The sequence below is a fragment of the Rhinatrema bivittatum genome, chromosome 4 (genome assembly GCF_901001135.1).
Source record: "Rhinatrema bivittatum chromosome 4, aRhiBiv1.1, whole genome shotgun sequence".
NCBI classification, from domain to species: Eukaryota; Metazoa; Chordata; class Amphibia; order Gymnophiona; family Rhinatrematidae; genus Rhinatrema; species Rhinatrema bivittatum.
Genome location: NC_042618.1, coordinates 204891868 through 204908724, shown reverse-complemented (window position 1 = coordinate 204908724; position 16857 = coordinate 204891868). Strand labels below are relative to the sequence as shown.

The following is a 16857-nucleotide window of genomic DNA, read 5'->3' as shown; positions in this document are numbered from 1 at the left end:
AGTCCATCCTTAAACAAGCCTTTGATGCGGTAGTGATTGCTTCTTGTTGTGCCCTGTTAGCTCGTTCAGGCCTACTCCCGACTTGAGGGTGAATTCCAGAGCAGTTATGGAACCCGCCGCCGCCTTTTTAGCAGACACAGTCTTGGATCTAGTCCGTACTTTGGCCAGAGGAGTGGCCTCAGTGGTAGCGGCCAGAAAACAGCTATGGCTGTGGTATTGGTCAGCAGATGCAACCTCCGAGGCCAATAAAAGATGCCTTTTAAAGGATCACTTCTTTTTGGAAGAATTGCAAAATCTGGCCAGTAAATGGGTTGAATCACCAGTCCCCCGGCTACCGGAAAATAAGAGGAAGCAGTTACAGCGCCCCTTGCCTATGAGGGTCCGATCCAGGGGCTCCCAATGTTTTCAATCCTACAGAAACTCAACATTTCCGAGATCTCGACCTTTTGGGGGGTCTCAGTCCTTTCGTAGTCGACAACCCAAGAGAGGGGCAGGTTCGGGTTCAGATTTGTTCCGAACCCCCTTATGAAATTTTGCCAACCCACCCTCGGAACAAGGAGATAGAGGGGCAGCTGCCCCTTTTCTATCAGCGATGGGTTGAGATCACTTCAGACAAATGGTTACTGGAGGTCATACAAGAAGTATATGTGTTGGAATTTCACAGCATTCCTTGGGACATATTCATGATGTCGTCTTGCTACTCCCAGCACAAGAACCACGTAGTGGAGATTACTCTTTTAAGGCTCCTCAGGATGAGGGCTATAATCCCAGTACCTGCGCCCCAGGAAAATACGGGGCGTTATTCCATCTATTTCATCATACCCAAGAAGGAAGTTTCCTTTTGCCCAATCCTGGACCTCAAGAGTGTCAAATGACATCTACAAGTGAATCATTTCTGCATGGAAACCTTATGCGCCGTGATAATGGCCGTACAATCCGGAGAGTTCTTAACCTCCCTGGACCTATCAGAAGCCTACCTACATATTCCAATCCATCAAGAACACAGTTTTCTATGCTTTGTGGTACTGGGGTGCCATTATCAGTTCCAGGCACTGCCCTTTGGCCTAATCACCGACCCCAGAACATTTTCCAAGATTATGGTGTTCTTAGCGCAGCATTGAGAAAAGAGGGGGAATCCTGGTTCACCCATACTTGGACGACTGGTTGATCCGGGCCAAGTCTGTGGAAAAGAGTCCCCAGGTGACCAACAGGGTGACCTCCTTGCTTCAGGAACTCGATTAGGTAGTAAACCTGGACAAGAGCAGTCTCAAGCCTTCCCAGACGTTGGAATATCTGGTAGTCCAGTTCAACACAAAGCAGGGCAAGGTCTTCCTTCCGACCATGCGAATTAGTTGATGTCCCAAGAGCGTCAGTTGATGAGCACAATACGCCTGACAGTGTGGAGCTATCTCCAAGTTCTCAGTTTAATGGTGGCAACCCTGAAATTAGTACCGTGGGCAAGGGCACACATGTGACCACTTCAGCGCTCTCTGCTGTCATGTTGGAACCCGCAGTCTCAAGTCTATTTGATTCACCTCCACTTACTGATGGGTGTATGCTCTCTGCTCCAGTGGTGGCTGCAGGAAGCTCATCTGAACAGGGTGTGCCCCTGTCCCCCCCCCCAAACTAGCTGGTCCTCACAACAGATGTGAGTCTCTGGGGCTGGGGAGCTCACTATCAGGAACTGTCAGTCCAGGAACGTTGGACCAAAGAAGAGGCCCTCTGGAACATCAACTGCTTGGAAGCCTGGGCAGTCAGATTGGCACATTTTTGGGCCTACCTAACTCTACACTACGTCCACTTCAAGTTTTACAAAATACAGTGGCGCAAATTTTAACAAACACTAGAAAAAGACCATATTACCCCAGTATTAAGAGTTGCATTGGTTACCTATAGAACAACAAATAAAATACAAAACATTATGTATTATTGATAAAGTTCTGTATGGCGAAATGATGGAATGGTTGAATACATCTATCAGATTGCACGTTCCGCAAACAGAACTAAGATCAGCAAACAAAGCTTTGTTAATAGTACCCAATATAAGATCGGCGCATTTGAGTGAGGTGAGGGATCATTCCTGATCAGTTGCTGGACCTAGATTATGGAATCAGCTACCAACAGAATTAAGGCTACAGCAAGACAGAATGAGATTCAGGAAAGAATTAAAAACATGATTGTTTTTCCAGGCATAGGAGAGTGATTTCAAATAAGGAAATGTTGAACCTTTTTATTATAGATTGAGGTGTTAGTTTTAGTTGTATTTTAAGGATTAATTTTAATATTTTATTACTGTTGTATTAAGTTATAGTTAACAATGTGAGTTAATTTTAATATATGTTTGTTCTAATTTGTTTTATCTCATGTGAACAGTAGAGATGGAATATAACTGTGTAACGGTATATAAAAATTGTATAAATAAAATAAAAATAAAATGTCTACAATTCAACCACAGACTCCAGGGTCAAGTGGTCCGCGTGTTGTCAGACAACACAATGGCAGTAGCCTGCATCAACCGCCAGGGTGGAAACAAGAGCCAGCACGTACCACAGGAGATAGATCTCCTTATGGAATGGGCAGAACTACATCCACCGATGATCTCAGCCTCCCGCATCACAAGAAAAGACTACCTCAGAGCAAACTTTATAAGCAGGGAGAGTCTGGATCCAGGAGAGTGGGTGTTGTTGGCCAAAGCCTTTCAACTGATAGTAGATCGCTGGGGTCTCCCGTCCATCGACCTGCTGGCCGCATCTCACAATGCGAAGGTTCCCCAATTCTTCAGTTGCAGAAGAGATCCGTGGTCCCTGGGGATCGACACTCTTGTTCAGACCTGGCCAGAAAAAGAGTTGCTTTACGCCTTCCCTCCGTGTCCCTGCTAGGCAGGGTCATTCGCAGAATTGAGCGCCACAGAGGATTAATCCTACTAGTAGTTCCAGAATGGCCCAGGTGTCCATTGTATGCGGACATGTGGAGACTCCTGGTGGAGACACTCCTGTGCCTCCTACCACACAGTGTCCTGCTACAGCAGGGACCGGTCCTTCATGAGGATCCGAATTTATTCTGTCTTATGGTCTGGCCCTTGAGAGGGCTTTCCTGATGAAGCGAGGATATTCTGCAGTGGCAATTGCTACCTTACTCCGTGCTCAGAAGTTCTCTAATTCCCTAGCATATGTGTGGGTCTGGAGAGTATTTGAGGGCTGGTGCGAGGAACGTGGTGGCCTCCCTCGGGTGGTCAAAATCCCACTTATTCTGGAATTGTTTCAGAATGGTTTGAATAAAGGTTTGGCCCTTAACTCCTTGAAGGTACAGGTAGCAGCTCTCTGCTGTTTCAGGGGTAAGGTGAACAGAACCTCCCTGTCAGCTCATCTGGACGTGGCCCGTTTTCTAAAAGGGGTGAAGCACCTTCGCCACCCCTACGATGGCCGGTTTCCTTGTAGAATCTAAATCTAGTATTGGAAATTTTGGTAGGGCCCCCCTTTCGGCTGTTGCGCAGTCTTTCCTTGCGTTTATTAACCTTGAAAACTGTTCCTGGTGGCTATATGCTCGGCGCGTTCCATCTCTGAACTGCAGGCATTGTGTCGGGAACCGTTCCTCCTGATGACTCCAGGAGCATTACAGCTTCGTAACGTTCCATCATTCTTGCCCATGGTACTCTCGGAGTTTCATTTGAATCAGTTCATCTAGTTGCCATCCCTAGATAAGCACAAGGACGCGGAGGAATACCGCCGCCTCTGTCATTTGAATTTCAGTAGACTTTTGGTGCAGTATCTGGAAGTTTTAGAACTGGTCTGAAAGACAAGACCGCCTGTTCGTTCTTCACGGTGAAGGAAGCAGTGCGAACCAGCTTCGTGGGCTACCATAGCTCGCTGGATTAAGCTGGTGGTCACGGGAGCCTATGTGGAGGCAGGAAAGCCATTACCTTCTCATTCCACTAGAGCTCAGGCGGTCTCATGGGCGGAAGTTAGACTGCTGTCTCCCATTGATATCTGCCGAGCGGCGACATGGTCCTCCTTGCACACCTTCTCCTGCACATACAGGCCCAAGAGGATGCAGCCTTTGCAAGGACAGTATTATCCGGACCGCAGGCAGCCTCCTACCCCGATCGGGAGTAGCTTTTGTACATCCCGTTGGACCTGAGTCCATTTGGCTACATGCTAGGAAATGGAGAAATTACTTACCTGTTTTCCTTAGTGTAGACAGTTGGACTCAGCATCCTTCCCTCAGCTGCCACAGAACTGTGCCAAGGATTTGCCCGTGGAGTGGATATCTAATCTAAGAGATTATGGGTAAGCTTTCATCCAGTCCTTAGATCAGGGCACCTATATTCTTACTGGGGTTCCGTGTTTGGTTAAAAACAGTTACGGTTATCCGTTTTTAATCATATTTTTAATCAAGTGTTTTCACTAAAATGTCCACAGTGGCTTTTGAAGAGAATACTGGAGGGCTGAGGTCACTGCAGGGGTATATGTAGGGTGACATCAGTTTTGAAATCTGACTCCATCTCCATCTGCTGCATGGGAGCATAACTCATTGGTCCTGAGTCCATCTGTCTACACTAAGGAAAAGGAAATGATCAGGTAAGTCATTTCTCCATTTCAGAGCTATTCCATAAGGCCTCTAGTACCAGAGTCGTCAGAAAAATTTAGCTTGTAGTGGTGATTAAAATGCTGAAAATCAGAACTGGGAGTGAATCTAGTGATCCTCACCTCTGTGAAAGTGGTGATAACTGCCAGTTTAGTATCCTGGAGAACTCACTGTTTGGGACAGCTGTCCCAGGCTAAGTGGAGTTCCAAGGAGTCAAGTGGCCTATCAATCGATTGAAAGCTGGAGTGATACGATTAGCTCTTTTAGAATCCATGCCTCGACTGCTAGGTCAAGTGGTCGGGTTAATATCCAACAACTCCTCGGTGGTGGTGTGTATAATCCATCAAGGAAGGACCAAGAGTCCTTAAGTGTTGTGGAAGATAGATGTGCTTCTTGTTTAGGCAGAAGTATTTCTGTAGGATTGTCAGTGTTGCAAGTTGCCAGCATGTGTAATGTTTTGGTGATTCGTCTCAGTCTGTGTAGTTGACCCAAGAGAAGGGTCTCTGTCTTAAGGAGCTTCGTTCGAATTGTGGCCAGATGATACTTTCCAATATTAGTCCTTATGGCAACCTACAAGAATCCGGACATGAGACTGCTTCTTATTTTTTTCTCAGCAGCAGAGAAGCACTCTTTCAGCTATATTTGATAAACTAATCCAGTACTGGCTGACGAGAGCAGTTCAGTGCATGTTCAGAGTAGTTAAATCACAAGCAGATTGTGATAAATTGCAGGAAGACTTTGTGAGACTGGAAAATTGGACATCAAAATGGCAGATGAAATTTAATGTGGATAAGTGCAAGGTGATGCATTTAGGGAAAAATAACCCATGCTATAGTTACACAATGTTAGGTTCCATATTAGATGTTACAACCCAAGAAAGAGATCTAGACGTCATAGTGGATAACCCATTGAAATCGTCGGTTCAGTGTGTTGCGGCAGTCAAAAAAGCAAACAGAATGTTGGGAATTATTAGAAAGGGAATGGTGAATAAAACGGAAAAAGTCATAATGCCTCTGTATCGCTCCATGGTGAGACCGCACCTTGAATACTGTGTACAATTCTGGTCACCACATCTCAAAAAAGATATAATTGCGATGGAGAAGGTACAGAGAAGGGCTACCAAAATGATAAGGGGAATGGAACAGCTCCTCTATGAGGAAAGACTAAAGAGGTTAGGACTTTTCAGCTTGGAGAATAGACGGCTGAGGGGGGGATATGATAGAGGTGTTTAAAATCATGAGAGGTGTAGAACTGGTAGATGTGAATCGGTTATGTACTCTTTCGGATAATAGAAAGACTAGGGGGCACTCCATGAAGTTAGCATGTGGCACATTTAAAACTAATCGGAGAAAGTTCTTTTTTACTCAGTGCACAATTAAACTCTGGAATTTGTTGCCAGAGGATGTGGTTAGTGCAGTTAGTATAGCTGTGTTTAAAAAAGGATTGGATAAGTTCTTGGAGGAGAAGTCCATTACCTGCTATTAATTAAGTTGACTTAGAAAATAGCCACTGCTATTACTAGCAACGGTAACATGGAATAGACTTAGTTTTTGGGTACTTGCCAGGTTCTTATGGCCTGCATTGGCCACTGTTGGAAACAGGATGCTGGGCTTGATGGACCCTTGGTCTGACCCAGTATGGCATGTTCTTATGTTCCCTGGTCTGTGAGGATGAGAGCTCTTGAGAGAATTCCAGAATTTCCGGGTCTGTTTGTAATAGTCCCTGTTTGGGCACGGTGTTCTTGGTATGTGGATCTCAGACATCTGCTCGCAAAGCCCTGAAGCTTCCATTCCATAAGGTGTGGCTTTGACAGGGTCCAGGTGCTATATGAGGATCTGAATAGCATTTTTTGTTTCGGTTTGGTTCTTGAAAGGGCACAGTTGGGAAAATAAAACAGTGAGAGGAGGTATGTTCTCTCAAGCCATAGTGACTGCTCTTTTGTGGGCTAGACTGATTGTCAGTCTTTGCATTTTGAGAATTGGTGCACTGGACCCACAGTACTCCTGCTTTGGATTTGGTAAAGAAGGTTCTAGACTTTTTATTTGTGGGCTTCTAGTTGTGACAAAGTGTAGGTTGCAGCTCTCTCTCTCCTATAGAAGCTGTTTGTTGTAAGACCTGTTTTAGTATACAGTATCACATACTAGGCCTTTGCTGAAGTGTCCTTTTTCTTCTTGAGACCTATCCTTGGGTTGCCCTTTATTGGTCACAAAGGATATACTTTAAAATTTGAACAGTTTCTTCCTTTCTGCCAAAGGCGGTTATGGCCTTTCATTTGTTTATCCCAAGTATCTTGGCGATATTTCAAGGTGTTCTGTTGTCTTTCAGAGATCAAATCATTTTTTTTTTGTTTTCTATGTTGGTATGCAGATCGGTAATACAGCAACTAGAGCTACATTAGCACGTTTGATTACAGAGGTTATTACATCTGCCTATGGTTTCTGATAGTCCCTTATCTAAACAGGTGAGGGTGCATACCACATGAGCTCAGGTTCCTTCTTGGGCTGGTGGACGTAGGTTGATATCTCCTTTGGAGAATTTTAGGCACTGACTTGGTCTGCCTGGCATTTCTTTGCTAAGCATGTTCACTTAGATGTCATTGTCAAGGAAGAAACTTCCTTCACCTGCAAGGTGATGAGCAGATTTGGCATCATCCCACCCTATTCAGGAGAAGCTTGGGTTCATCTGGACTGGTCTAGCTGGATGAAGAGGAAGGTGAAATTACTTCTTACCTGATAATTTCCTTTCCTTGAGTCCAGTCAGACCAGTCCAGGACCCTCACACTGCTGCCAACCTTACATAATTCTTCAGGCACAATCTGGAATAATAGTACAGGATTGCGATTGTCTGCTTCAACTCAGGTGAATGATTTCACATTTGTGTTAAAACTTTTTCTCCTACTTCCTTGTTCTTTCTGAAAGCCTGCTGGGAGTAAAAAAAAAAAAAAAGTGGAAAAGAATTAATGATGTCATTTAAATTGCTTTGAAGTTGTCTACAGTTAGCTTGTTATAGGCAATACTGGCTGGCTGAAGTCAGCATGGATGTGTATAAGGGTGACATCAGCGAACTTGCTGATCTGTCTCCATCAGCTGGTTGGTGAGCATAATCCCATTTGTCTGGACTGGTCTGACTAGACTCAAGGAAAGAAAATTATCAGGTAATTTCACCTTTGAATCTTTGCTTGTGTGCTTTACCAGCAGATATTTAGCCCAGAAAAAGCAGGTGCAAGTGACCTCATGTGCTTTGCACTCGCATCAAGTTTCAAAGTACACTTTTACTTTAAAAATTGATGTAAAGCCTGCAGGTAAAAAGTAGGCATGGCCTTGGTTCTAATGCAGACAGTGTGAAACTTGTCCCTAAAAAGTGCAACTGAGTAAAGTATCCATGTTTTATCTACTTATCCTTTCTCAGGATAAGACAAGTTCATGGGCTTAATAGGATGAATATTTTTCCTCCTTCCCCTTTAGAAAGTGTTTCTGTATCACAGTTAGAATTGCAGCTGAAGCCTTCAACCCTGGAGTGGCAGTGGGTCTGTGACGTTCTCTCGGATTGATGGAATGCGTGCAGAACTTGCTTTGAGTTTAAGGCACTTTATATATTTCTGCTTGTAGCGGTGATGGTTGTATTACAGTTTGTTGGGAGCAGTGGTATTTATTTACATTTTATAATCTGTCCTCTGCTAAAGTATGTTACCAACAAGCTAAAAATACAAATTGGCACCAAAATTCTGCCAGTCCAAATATACAATGATCTAAAAATGCATTCATATAATACACAAATAAACAATACAGACCCAAACCAAGCATAACCTAATAATTAAGTCATCAGTTATCAAGAAAATGCAAATAGTCTGCCTGGGTGGTGGTAATGTGATTTGGAGTAAAAATCCTTCCTGAGGTGCATTGTCATAATTGTTTCTGATCTTTTTCAGCATTTGTACAACTCTGCTGCCTTCAAAGCCAGAACGAAAGCACGGAGTAAAGTTCGGGACAAGCGGGCTGATGTCATGTGACCAGACACAAGTGTAGGCACCGCGGGACGCTGCTTGTACATTACCCTTCTCTGACCTTCAGCAGGACAATGAACTCTGAACACCAATCACTGTGACACAGGAAGAGGCGGGGAGGGCTCCCTGCGCCTGACTTCCAAGGGGTTTTAATATGTATATTTAAAAGAACAAAAACAGTTGTGCAGACTGTTAATCATCAAATCATGGTGTTTACAGGACAGAGCAGAGGGCAAAGGCCAGCTGGCCATTAAGGGGTCTTTTTAATTTAAGAATTTTTTTATTTTGTTTTGTTTTTTTTAATCAGAATGGAGGTCTGGAGGCACCATGTGGATCTCATTGACTGAAGACTTTTGAAGATTCAGTTACAGAGGTTTAGTTGCGCTTCCTTTGTATTCACCTGTCTAGGAAGCCCTCCTGCCCAATATCAGTGCTTTTTATTCTGTTTTTTTTAAACTGAAAAGCAGCAGTACTGTCTATGTTCCTCCGGACATGGGATTACCCTTCCCCAGTTCTGTGTGTTTTTACGAGGACATGCACTGGCCTGCTTCTCAGCCCTGTCCCCCTCCCCCAGCTTGCTTTCTCTGTCCTGAAACAGTATTTATTGATCCTGTGCTTTGCTGTCACTCGAGAGACTGGGGTCCCATTCCTGGTTCTGGCTGGGGATGAGATTCCTGTTTCTAGACCCTGATGAAGAGGAGGGGCCAAATGCTTCTCTTACATGACCTCCAGTGGCAGGTCAGTGGAAGTATATCTAAAAGGGATGAGCATTCTGCTCCTTCAGCCCTCTGGTCTGGGTATGGAAAAGGGAGAGTAATGATACTGGATGCCAGGCTTAATGGCCCTCTGATGAGGCTGCCTGGGGAAGTATAGAAGCACCTTGCAGGGAATGAGAAACAAATATATATTTATTTTTCATATCTTTGGACATAAAATGTGAACCATTTTTATTATGGCCCTGCTTTCAAATTAAGTGTCTCTTCAGTTGCTTATGCTACGTTTGTTCTTGGGATGTTTCGGTTTGATATTAGCACATAATGGTGGAAGCGGCTAAATAGATTTTAGATTTTTTTTTTTTTTAAACACTTAAGGGGGGTAATTCTGACTAAGCCACATAGTGGCAAGGTGCAAGGCACTTTTGTATGTGTTTACTTTCTGGTGAATTTTCAAGGGAAAAGTTTACTAAAGGTATGTATGCATGTACGGATTCTGCCCATGTACTTTGTCTCTGCTGTTTTGATGGGCGGAGGAATGGGGCAAAACGACATATGGACGTTTGAAAATGCAATTGTATGTGTACAGAAAACTCCTACCCCCCCCTTCCCCCCCACCCCCACCAGAAGCTTCTTTTAACCTGGCAAAGAGTCTGCATGGTGTAGGGAGTATCTGAATTTACTTTAGCCGCTTTCAGGGATGATGTTTTTACCCCAGGGGATCTAGCTGGTAACTAGCTGGATCCTATTGAAAATGATCTCTTACTGTAAAGCATCATTGGGACATAAAGCTACTACTGATCGACAATGGACAAACCAAACAAATGAAAACTAATAAAGCATCTACCTCTTATTGTATAAGAACACTGCTAGAAAGTTTGTCTCTTGGTTTTCATCCAGTGGTACATGCCTAGCATTCTTACACACTAAGTGGTACCATGCATACGTCCATTAACTGTCTTTCCACCCCCTGTGTGAGATGGGGATATGAGGTTCTGTGCCAGCTACTCACGAAATGGTAGAACGATTAAACCAGCAATTACTTGAGGTCTGCTGCTTTAAGGAAAGGGATTGTGCCACACCAAAGGTTTACACTAAAACTAGGCTTTCTAATTCTAAACTTGATTATTTGTTATTGTGCCCAGCGTCTCAAAATTGTTACTTTGCGGTTTAAGAAAAAAAAAAAAAGCCTACATTACACAAAAGAACTTGAAATAAAACAACCTTTGCCCAGATTCCTTTTTTCATGTTTGTGTTGTATTTTACTTGTTCCTAATTATTAGAAGTAGACCTGCACTTCTTCCTGTCTTGTGGTTTTGTGGTGCTGTCGTGATTCTGTGCTTGAAATATTGATCATTTTAATGTTAAACACATTTCAGCTGATGAAAGAAGCCTCCACCACTCATAAACAGGATCTCACGTTGGCAGGATTGATCGGTGTGGTGAAATCTCAAAAAATCTTGTAGTTGGTAATTGAGTTTTTTGGAAGGGGGTTACCGTCTCCTCCACATTTAATAATGTGTTGAAGTCTGCAGAGAATTGATTTTGTGTTTTATGTGCCTGTTTGGTTTTAGGCGTATTCACTGTAAAAGTTGGCATTCCCTGTACATACCCAGATCAGTTCAGACTCCTGGGTTTAACCTCCCCACCAGCAGATGGAGACAGAGAAGTTTTGACTGACTGCCCTATACCCTCAGGTGCCACCTACAGTCCGTCAGTATTTCTCTGTCTCTACCAGATGGCAGAGGCTGTTAATCCTGCAGTTCTGCAGTTGACTAATTTTTTTCTTTTGAGCCTTCCGGGGGTTTCTTTTATTTTTTTTTTAGAATCCTTGGGGTTCTTCCCTGTCCGGTTGAGGTGGCCGAGCCAGGGGTTGGTACCCTTATGTGTGCTTGGTCCAGGTGCCCGTGAGGTGTAAATCTGGTTGTCCAGATCCCTCCCTTAACGAGGCAGCTGAGGCAGCTGCGAGCTCTTTACAATACTTTTTTACAAGAATGTTTTAGCTATTTTTCAGGGCAAGTTGTTCATTTTTAACTAAAGCTAGTTAACGGCTTCCTCCCTAAGGGGAGGAAGCCGTTCGCCTGTAGAGCACTCCCTTAGGTAGGAGCTTTTTGTGAAGCTCTGGCTGTTTGGGGGACCTTTTGTTCTGTTGTGGTGAGTACCTTCAGAGAGAGGATTTTAATTTTCTTTCTACCTTATGGCTCGTGGCAGGGCAATGCCGTTCATGTGGCTCTGATTCTTCCCAGCTTAGTAGGTCGGGGGTTATGTGCTAACTGTGCCGACGGTGGGGAGGGTTCGTCTGTGGCTCCATCTCACACTAAACAGCGTCGAGTATCATTGTCTTTTGGACCAGCTGCAACTTTCTTTTTTACCTCACCCGGCCGGTGCGAGAACAGTGGCCATTTTGGATTTTGCCGCGGCAGTTCTCGTGTCGCCAGGGGTGGGTGAGGGTCCTCCATCTGTCTCCGGCCCGTGCAGGGAGGGCTATAAGGGGAGGAAAGCTCTGGTTTGCCTGTTTTTTCAACCAGACCATACTGGTTTTGGTGCAGGGAGGCTTTTCTCCACAAACTTTGTTTTGTTACTTCATGATGCCTATATGGCCAGACAGAAAGCGGCTTGGAGGACTACACAGCCGCAGATTCCACCAGTCCAGCCCACTGAGGGTCCTTCGGGGGGGGGGGGGGGAAGGTGTCACAGGAGGTCTCCTATGCCCAGTAATAGGGTTTCCTCAGCACAGGGCTTCATTTTTTACCCGCAGGGTGATGCAGCTGGGGCGGTTGATCCGGAAGATGCTATCATAGCTCCTGGTGGTACTGGTTTGGGGTCTGGCCAAGCTCCCCTGGTGGCTCCGGTTATTTCTGCTAGCGAGGATGCGGGTCAAGGGGATGACTCTGTCTCTTTTATTCATGAGTCGGAGGATCCTAAGTTTGTCCGCCTTTTTAAAAGGGAAGAGCTGGAGGTTTTGCTTCCCTTGGCTTACCAGGCTCTTGGGGTTAAAATGTCTCAGGAGAACCAGGATTTGGACGGCGAGGACCCGGTACTAGGTGCCATCCGCGATCCTCCAACTTCTTTCCCTTACCACAAGTCGGTTAGGAAGTTAGTAGAAGAGGAATGGGGGACTCCTGATTCTGGTTTAAAGGTTGGCAGAGCCATGGGGAAACTTTACCTTCTACCAGAACAGGATTTAGAATTTTTTTCCCTCCCGAAAGCAGATGCGGTGGTGCCTGCTGTGACTAAGTGCACCACGATTCCGGTTATTGGTTCAGCCGCTTTAAAAGATGTACAAGATCGTAAGATGGAGTTACACCTTAAAAGGAATTTTGAGGTGGCGTCCCTGGGTTTGCATGCAGCACTTTGTTCAAGTTTCTTGCAGCATGCTTGTCTCTGGTGGGTACAGCAGCTTCAAGGTAATTTGTCTCAATCAGGTGTGGACGCGGATACAGCTAAGCGTGTGGAAGCAGCTGTGGCTTACGGTGTGGATGCCCTCTTTGATTTGGTGCGTACTTCCTCCATAATAATGGCATCAGCTGTGGCCACCCGAAGGTTGCTTTGGCTTCGCAATCGGGCAGTGGATGTTTCCTCTAAGGCACAATTGGCATCCTTGCTTTCAAAGGTAAGTTCTTGTTTGGCGATGATCTAGAGCAGCTGATCCAGTCTTGGAGACAATAAAGTCCTCAGGTTACCCGAGGATAAACCTAAGGGTAAGAGTTTTTCAATCACGGTCTCGTTTTCGGTCCAATAGAAGATCGCGGCCAGTATTTAGGAGCTCAGTTCGATACTCTTATAGGCAGTCTTTCTCTCTCAAGATCGAATCTTGAAACTTCAGGCCCAGATACACAGGTTTTTGCAGTTGCAGGTATCCAAGGTCTGAGACTACTTACAGGTACTTGGCTCGATGGCCTACACGCTGGACTTGGTTCCCTGGGTGTTTTCCCATATGAGACCACTACAAGACAGCATTGTTGTCCCCCTGGAAGCCAGTATCTGAAGAATATCATAACCGCTTACCTCTCGAGGGTTTGCCGAGACAATCTGTCTTGGTGGCTTCAGACTTCCAATCTGTCGGGTAGTGGACCTCGAAGTTCCTGATTGGCTGGTGGTTACTACCGATGCCGGTCTCTCTGGATGGGGAGCAGAGATCCTGGTCCACAAGACAGTCTGCAAGCACTATCAACCGTCTAGAGACCAGGTTGGTTCGCTTGGCTTGAAGGAGTTTTTGCTGTTACTGCGGAATCGTCCAGTTCACATTCTGTTGGACAACGCAACAACAGTAGTGTATATAAATCGGCAGGGCAGAACCAAAATCAAGACAGTGGCTCTAGAGGCACAGAGGTTGGTGCTCTGGGCGGAACGACGTCTAGAGAGATTAGCGGCATCCCACATGGTAGGAACAGAGAATGTTCAGGCGGATTTCTTGAGTCGCACACACTTGGATCCAGGCAAGTGGGAACTCTCAGACAGCCATGCAGTTAATTCGAGATCGTTGAGGTCTACCTCACATCGACCTTATGACGACCTGGTATTTGAGGCGGTGGGTACTAGGGTTTGAGGACCCTGTTGAGCCCGGCTCACTGACCCCCAGAGGACAGGACCCGAGCCTTCTCTTCTCTCAGGTTTGGGGGGAAAAAAAATAAATAAAGCAGAGCCTTCTGGCAAGCCTGATATATTATCTTTCCTACAGGCCAGCCTAGTTAAAGGTCTTTCGTGGAGCTCTTTGTGGGTTGTTTCCGTGGTAAAATACGAGGTGTGCCTTTGGCTGCGCATCTGGATGTGGCGCGGTTTCTCAGAGGGCAAAAACACCTGCGTTCCCCAGTCAGGAATCCTTGTCCATCGTGGAGTTTAAATATGGTCCTCCGAACTCAATGTGCAGCACCTTTTGAACCTTTAAAAGAGGTGATGCTAAAGGATATTACCTTAAAGGTGGTTTTTCTCATGGCTATTTCCTCAGCTCGCCAGGTGTCTGAACTCCAGGCTTTATCCTGCAGGGAACGCTTCCTCAGAAGTACGGATACGGGGTTTCTTTGTGAACTGTTCCTTCCTTTCTTCCAAAGGTGGTTTCGGCTTTTCACTTCAATCAGTCGATAGAACTCCTGTCTTTTCCGGACTTGGATCTCTCTGATCCCCAAGCTAGGGATCTGAGGAAACTAGATGTATGCCGTGTTCTGCTAGGTTATTTGGAAGTTACCAATGGTTTCCGTATGTCGGATCATCTTTTTGTGGTCTGGAGTGGTCCCAAAAGAGGATACAAGGTGTCTAGGGCTACAATCGCCTGCTGGTTGAAGGAGGCTATTAATTCAGCCTACTTGCTTCATGGTTGACTGCTTCCGGTCGTTCTTAGAGTGCATTCTATGCGTTCACAGGCAGTCTCGTGGGCAGAGTATCAGCAAATTTCGCCGCATGAGATTTGTAGAGCGGCTACTTGGAAATCTTTGCATACATTTGCTAGACATTACTGATTGGATTTTCAGGCCCCAGGATCTGGGTGGGGGGAGGAGGGGGGGGGGTTGGTGAAAGAGTGATCAGAGCGGGACTCTCAGGGTCCCACCCCGGGTAGTGGAGCTCTGGTACATCCCAGGAGTCTGGACTGATCCGGGTTCGTACAGGGAAAGGAAAATTGGTTCTTACCTGCTAATTTTCATTCCTGTAGTACCACAGATCAGGCCAGAGTCCAGCCCTTTTTCAGCATGGAGATAATGGAGAGTCTGCTTGTTCAATACTTCTTTATATTCTCTGCAGACAAGTTCTTCAAAGTTTTTCGAAGTTTTCAAGGATTCTGCTCCTACTTGGTGTTAGTGATCTGGTTTTTATCACCGGTTATAGCGGGTATGAAGTTCACAATGTTCTGGTTAATTAATTTTAAGATATTCTGCTTTGATACCACGTAATACTGACGGGACTGTAGGTGGCACCTGAGGGTATTGGGCAGAGTCAGCCAAAACTTCTCTGTCTCCATCTGCCGGTGGGGAGGCAAAACCCAGGAGTCTGGACTGATCCGTGGTACTACAGCAACAAACATTAGCAGGTAAGAACCAATTTTCCTTTTCCTAGTACTCAGTGACAAATGCAGTGTATCAGCTACTGTGATCTCCTGCTCTTTGAATTTCTGTAATGGGATATTGTTTCTTCCTTAATGAGGTCACTGAAAGGAGACTTTGCTATGTGAAAAAAAGATCATTCCTCTTATGTCTAGTTGGGCCAATCCATTACACCTGGGTTGTGTGTGCCTACTAGCAGATGGAGACAGATAAGCAGCCCTACTGATGCCTTTCCTTATATACATCTGTGCTGCCACCATCCTACCAGTATTTTCTGTCTCCAGCAGATGATGGGTATACATTACGTGCTGGGAGCCGAGGCCTGGTTAACCCGAAGGAACCGGAACATTGCACAGTCCTTGGCTGATTGTAGCCTGTGAACATGGCAAGCCAAAGGGCTATCTCCTGAAAGGTATCTTTCAGTGGAACGTCTCTAGAGGTGATAGCAAGGATTCCCTTCTTCTGGAGAGTAAGGTAGGATCAGGGAGGCTTTCGGGGATGGGATTCTTTCATCATTCTTCTGCTTGGTGATTATTTCCGGGAGATGTTGCTTTAAGAAGTTTTAAAAAAAAAAAAAAAAAGACCATGTTCAGCACAAATCAGCAGCAGTAGTTTTTGGCAGCAACTGTGCTGAGGGAGCCAGTAGGGTTAGTTTATCCTCCTAGGATACAATTAGAAGGTGCTTGACCTTCGAGAACTGCATGACCATAGCAGCAGCCTGTGTGAAGTCACAGCTTCCTCTGTGACTGTTGGATGGTGAGGATGGATCCCAGAAGGTGAAGTCATATCCTGGCCCTATACTCAAGGCACTTAACAGTGCAGCCCCCCCTACCCCCACCACCACACACACACACACTCTAAATCACAGGGAGCTTGTAAATCTTGAATTTTTTGGTTCTGTGTGCAAGGTCCTCAGAACTTGTCAGTTGCAGTAAATATTATTCTGTGAGTAAGAGTATCTGTGTACTGCTCTTTTCCTCAGTTCTGCCTTCACTGGCTAAGGAATCTGAAGCGTATGTACCTGGAATTTCCTCATAGCTCTGTACTAATGTTGCAAATACAGTCAGTTTTCTTTATGCAGGATAGACCTATAGCTGTTATTGTGGATTATCCCCTCTTCCCTGGCCCACCCCAGCTCTGCCTGCCTGGGGCACCAGTTAGCCCAACAACTGGCATAGTCACAGTGATAATTAGGATATCTCTGATTGTGACTCCCTCTACAAAGTTACTGTAATCTTAACTAGCCAGCTTGGTCAACAGCGATCCAAGAAAGGAGGTTCAAGCTATAGAAGGGGATTGCACTGAGAGGGAACATGGGCAGCGAGGAGCCCTGAAAGCTCTGATAGAAGATGGCTAATAACAGGGAAGCAGCATATCCTCTGGCAGGCAAGAAAAGGAAGCTTTAGTGAGGTGAGCCTATCCCTCCAGAGCACTAACCCTGCACTGGATGTGCAGCCAGGAAGAGATGTGCTGCATCCTTATGCACAACCTGCACCCCCAGCACAAAATCAAGTTGCTACCA

The 16857-nt window shown here is 45.4% G+C and overlaps 1 protein-coding gene across 3 annotated transcripts in view; it reads left to right on the top strand.

Annotated features, from left to right (window-relative positions):
* Positions 1–10535, top strand: part of IFRD2 (interferon related developmental regulator 2) — a 98260-nt gene extending 87725 nt beyond the window's left edge. For all 3 annotated transcript variants that reach the window (XM_029599588.1, XM_029599586.1, XM_029599587.1), the window contains one exon: positions 8513–10535. In XM_029599588.1, the coding sequence (XP_029455448.1) occupies positions 8513–8593 (81 nt within the window). In that variant the 3' untranslated portion in view covers positions 8594–10535. The remainder of the gene's footprint in view (positions 1–8512) is intronic.
* The last annotated feature ends 6322 nt before the right edge of the window (positions 10536–16857 follow it).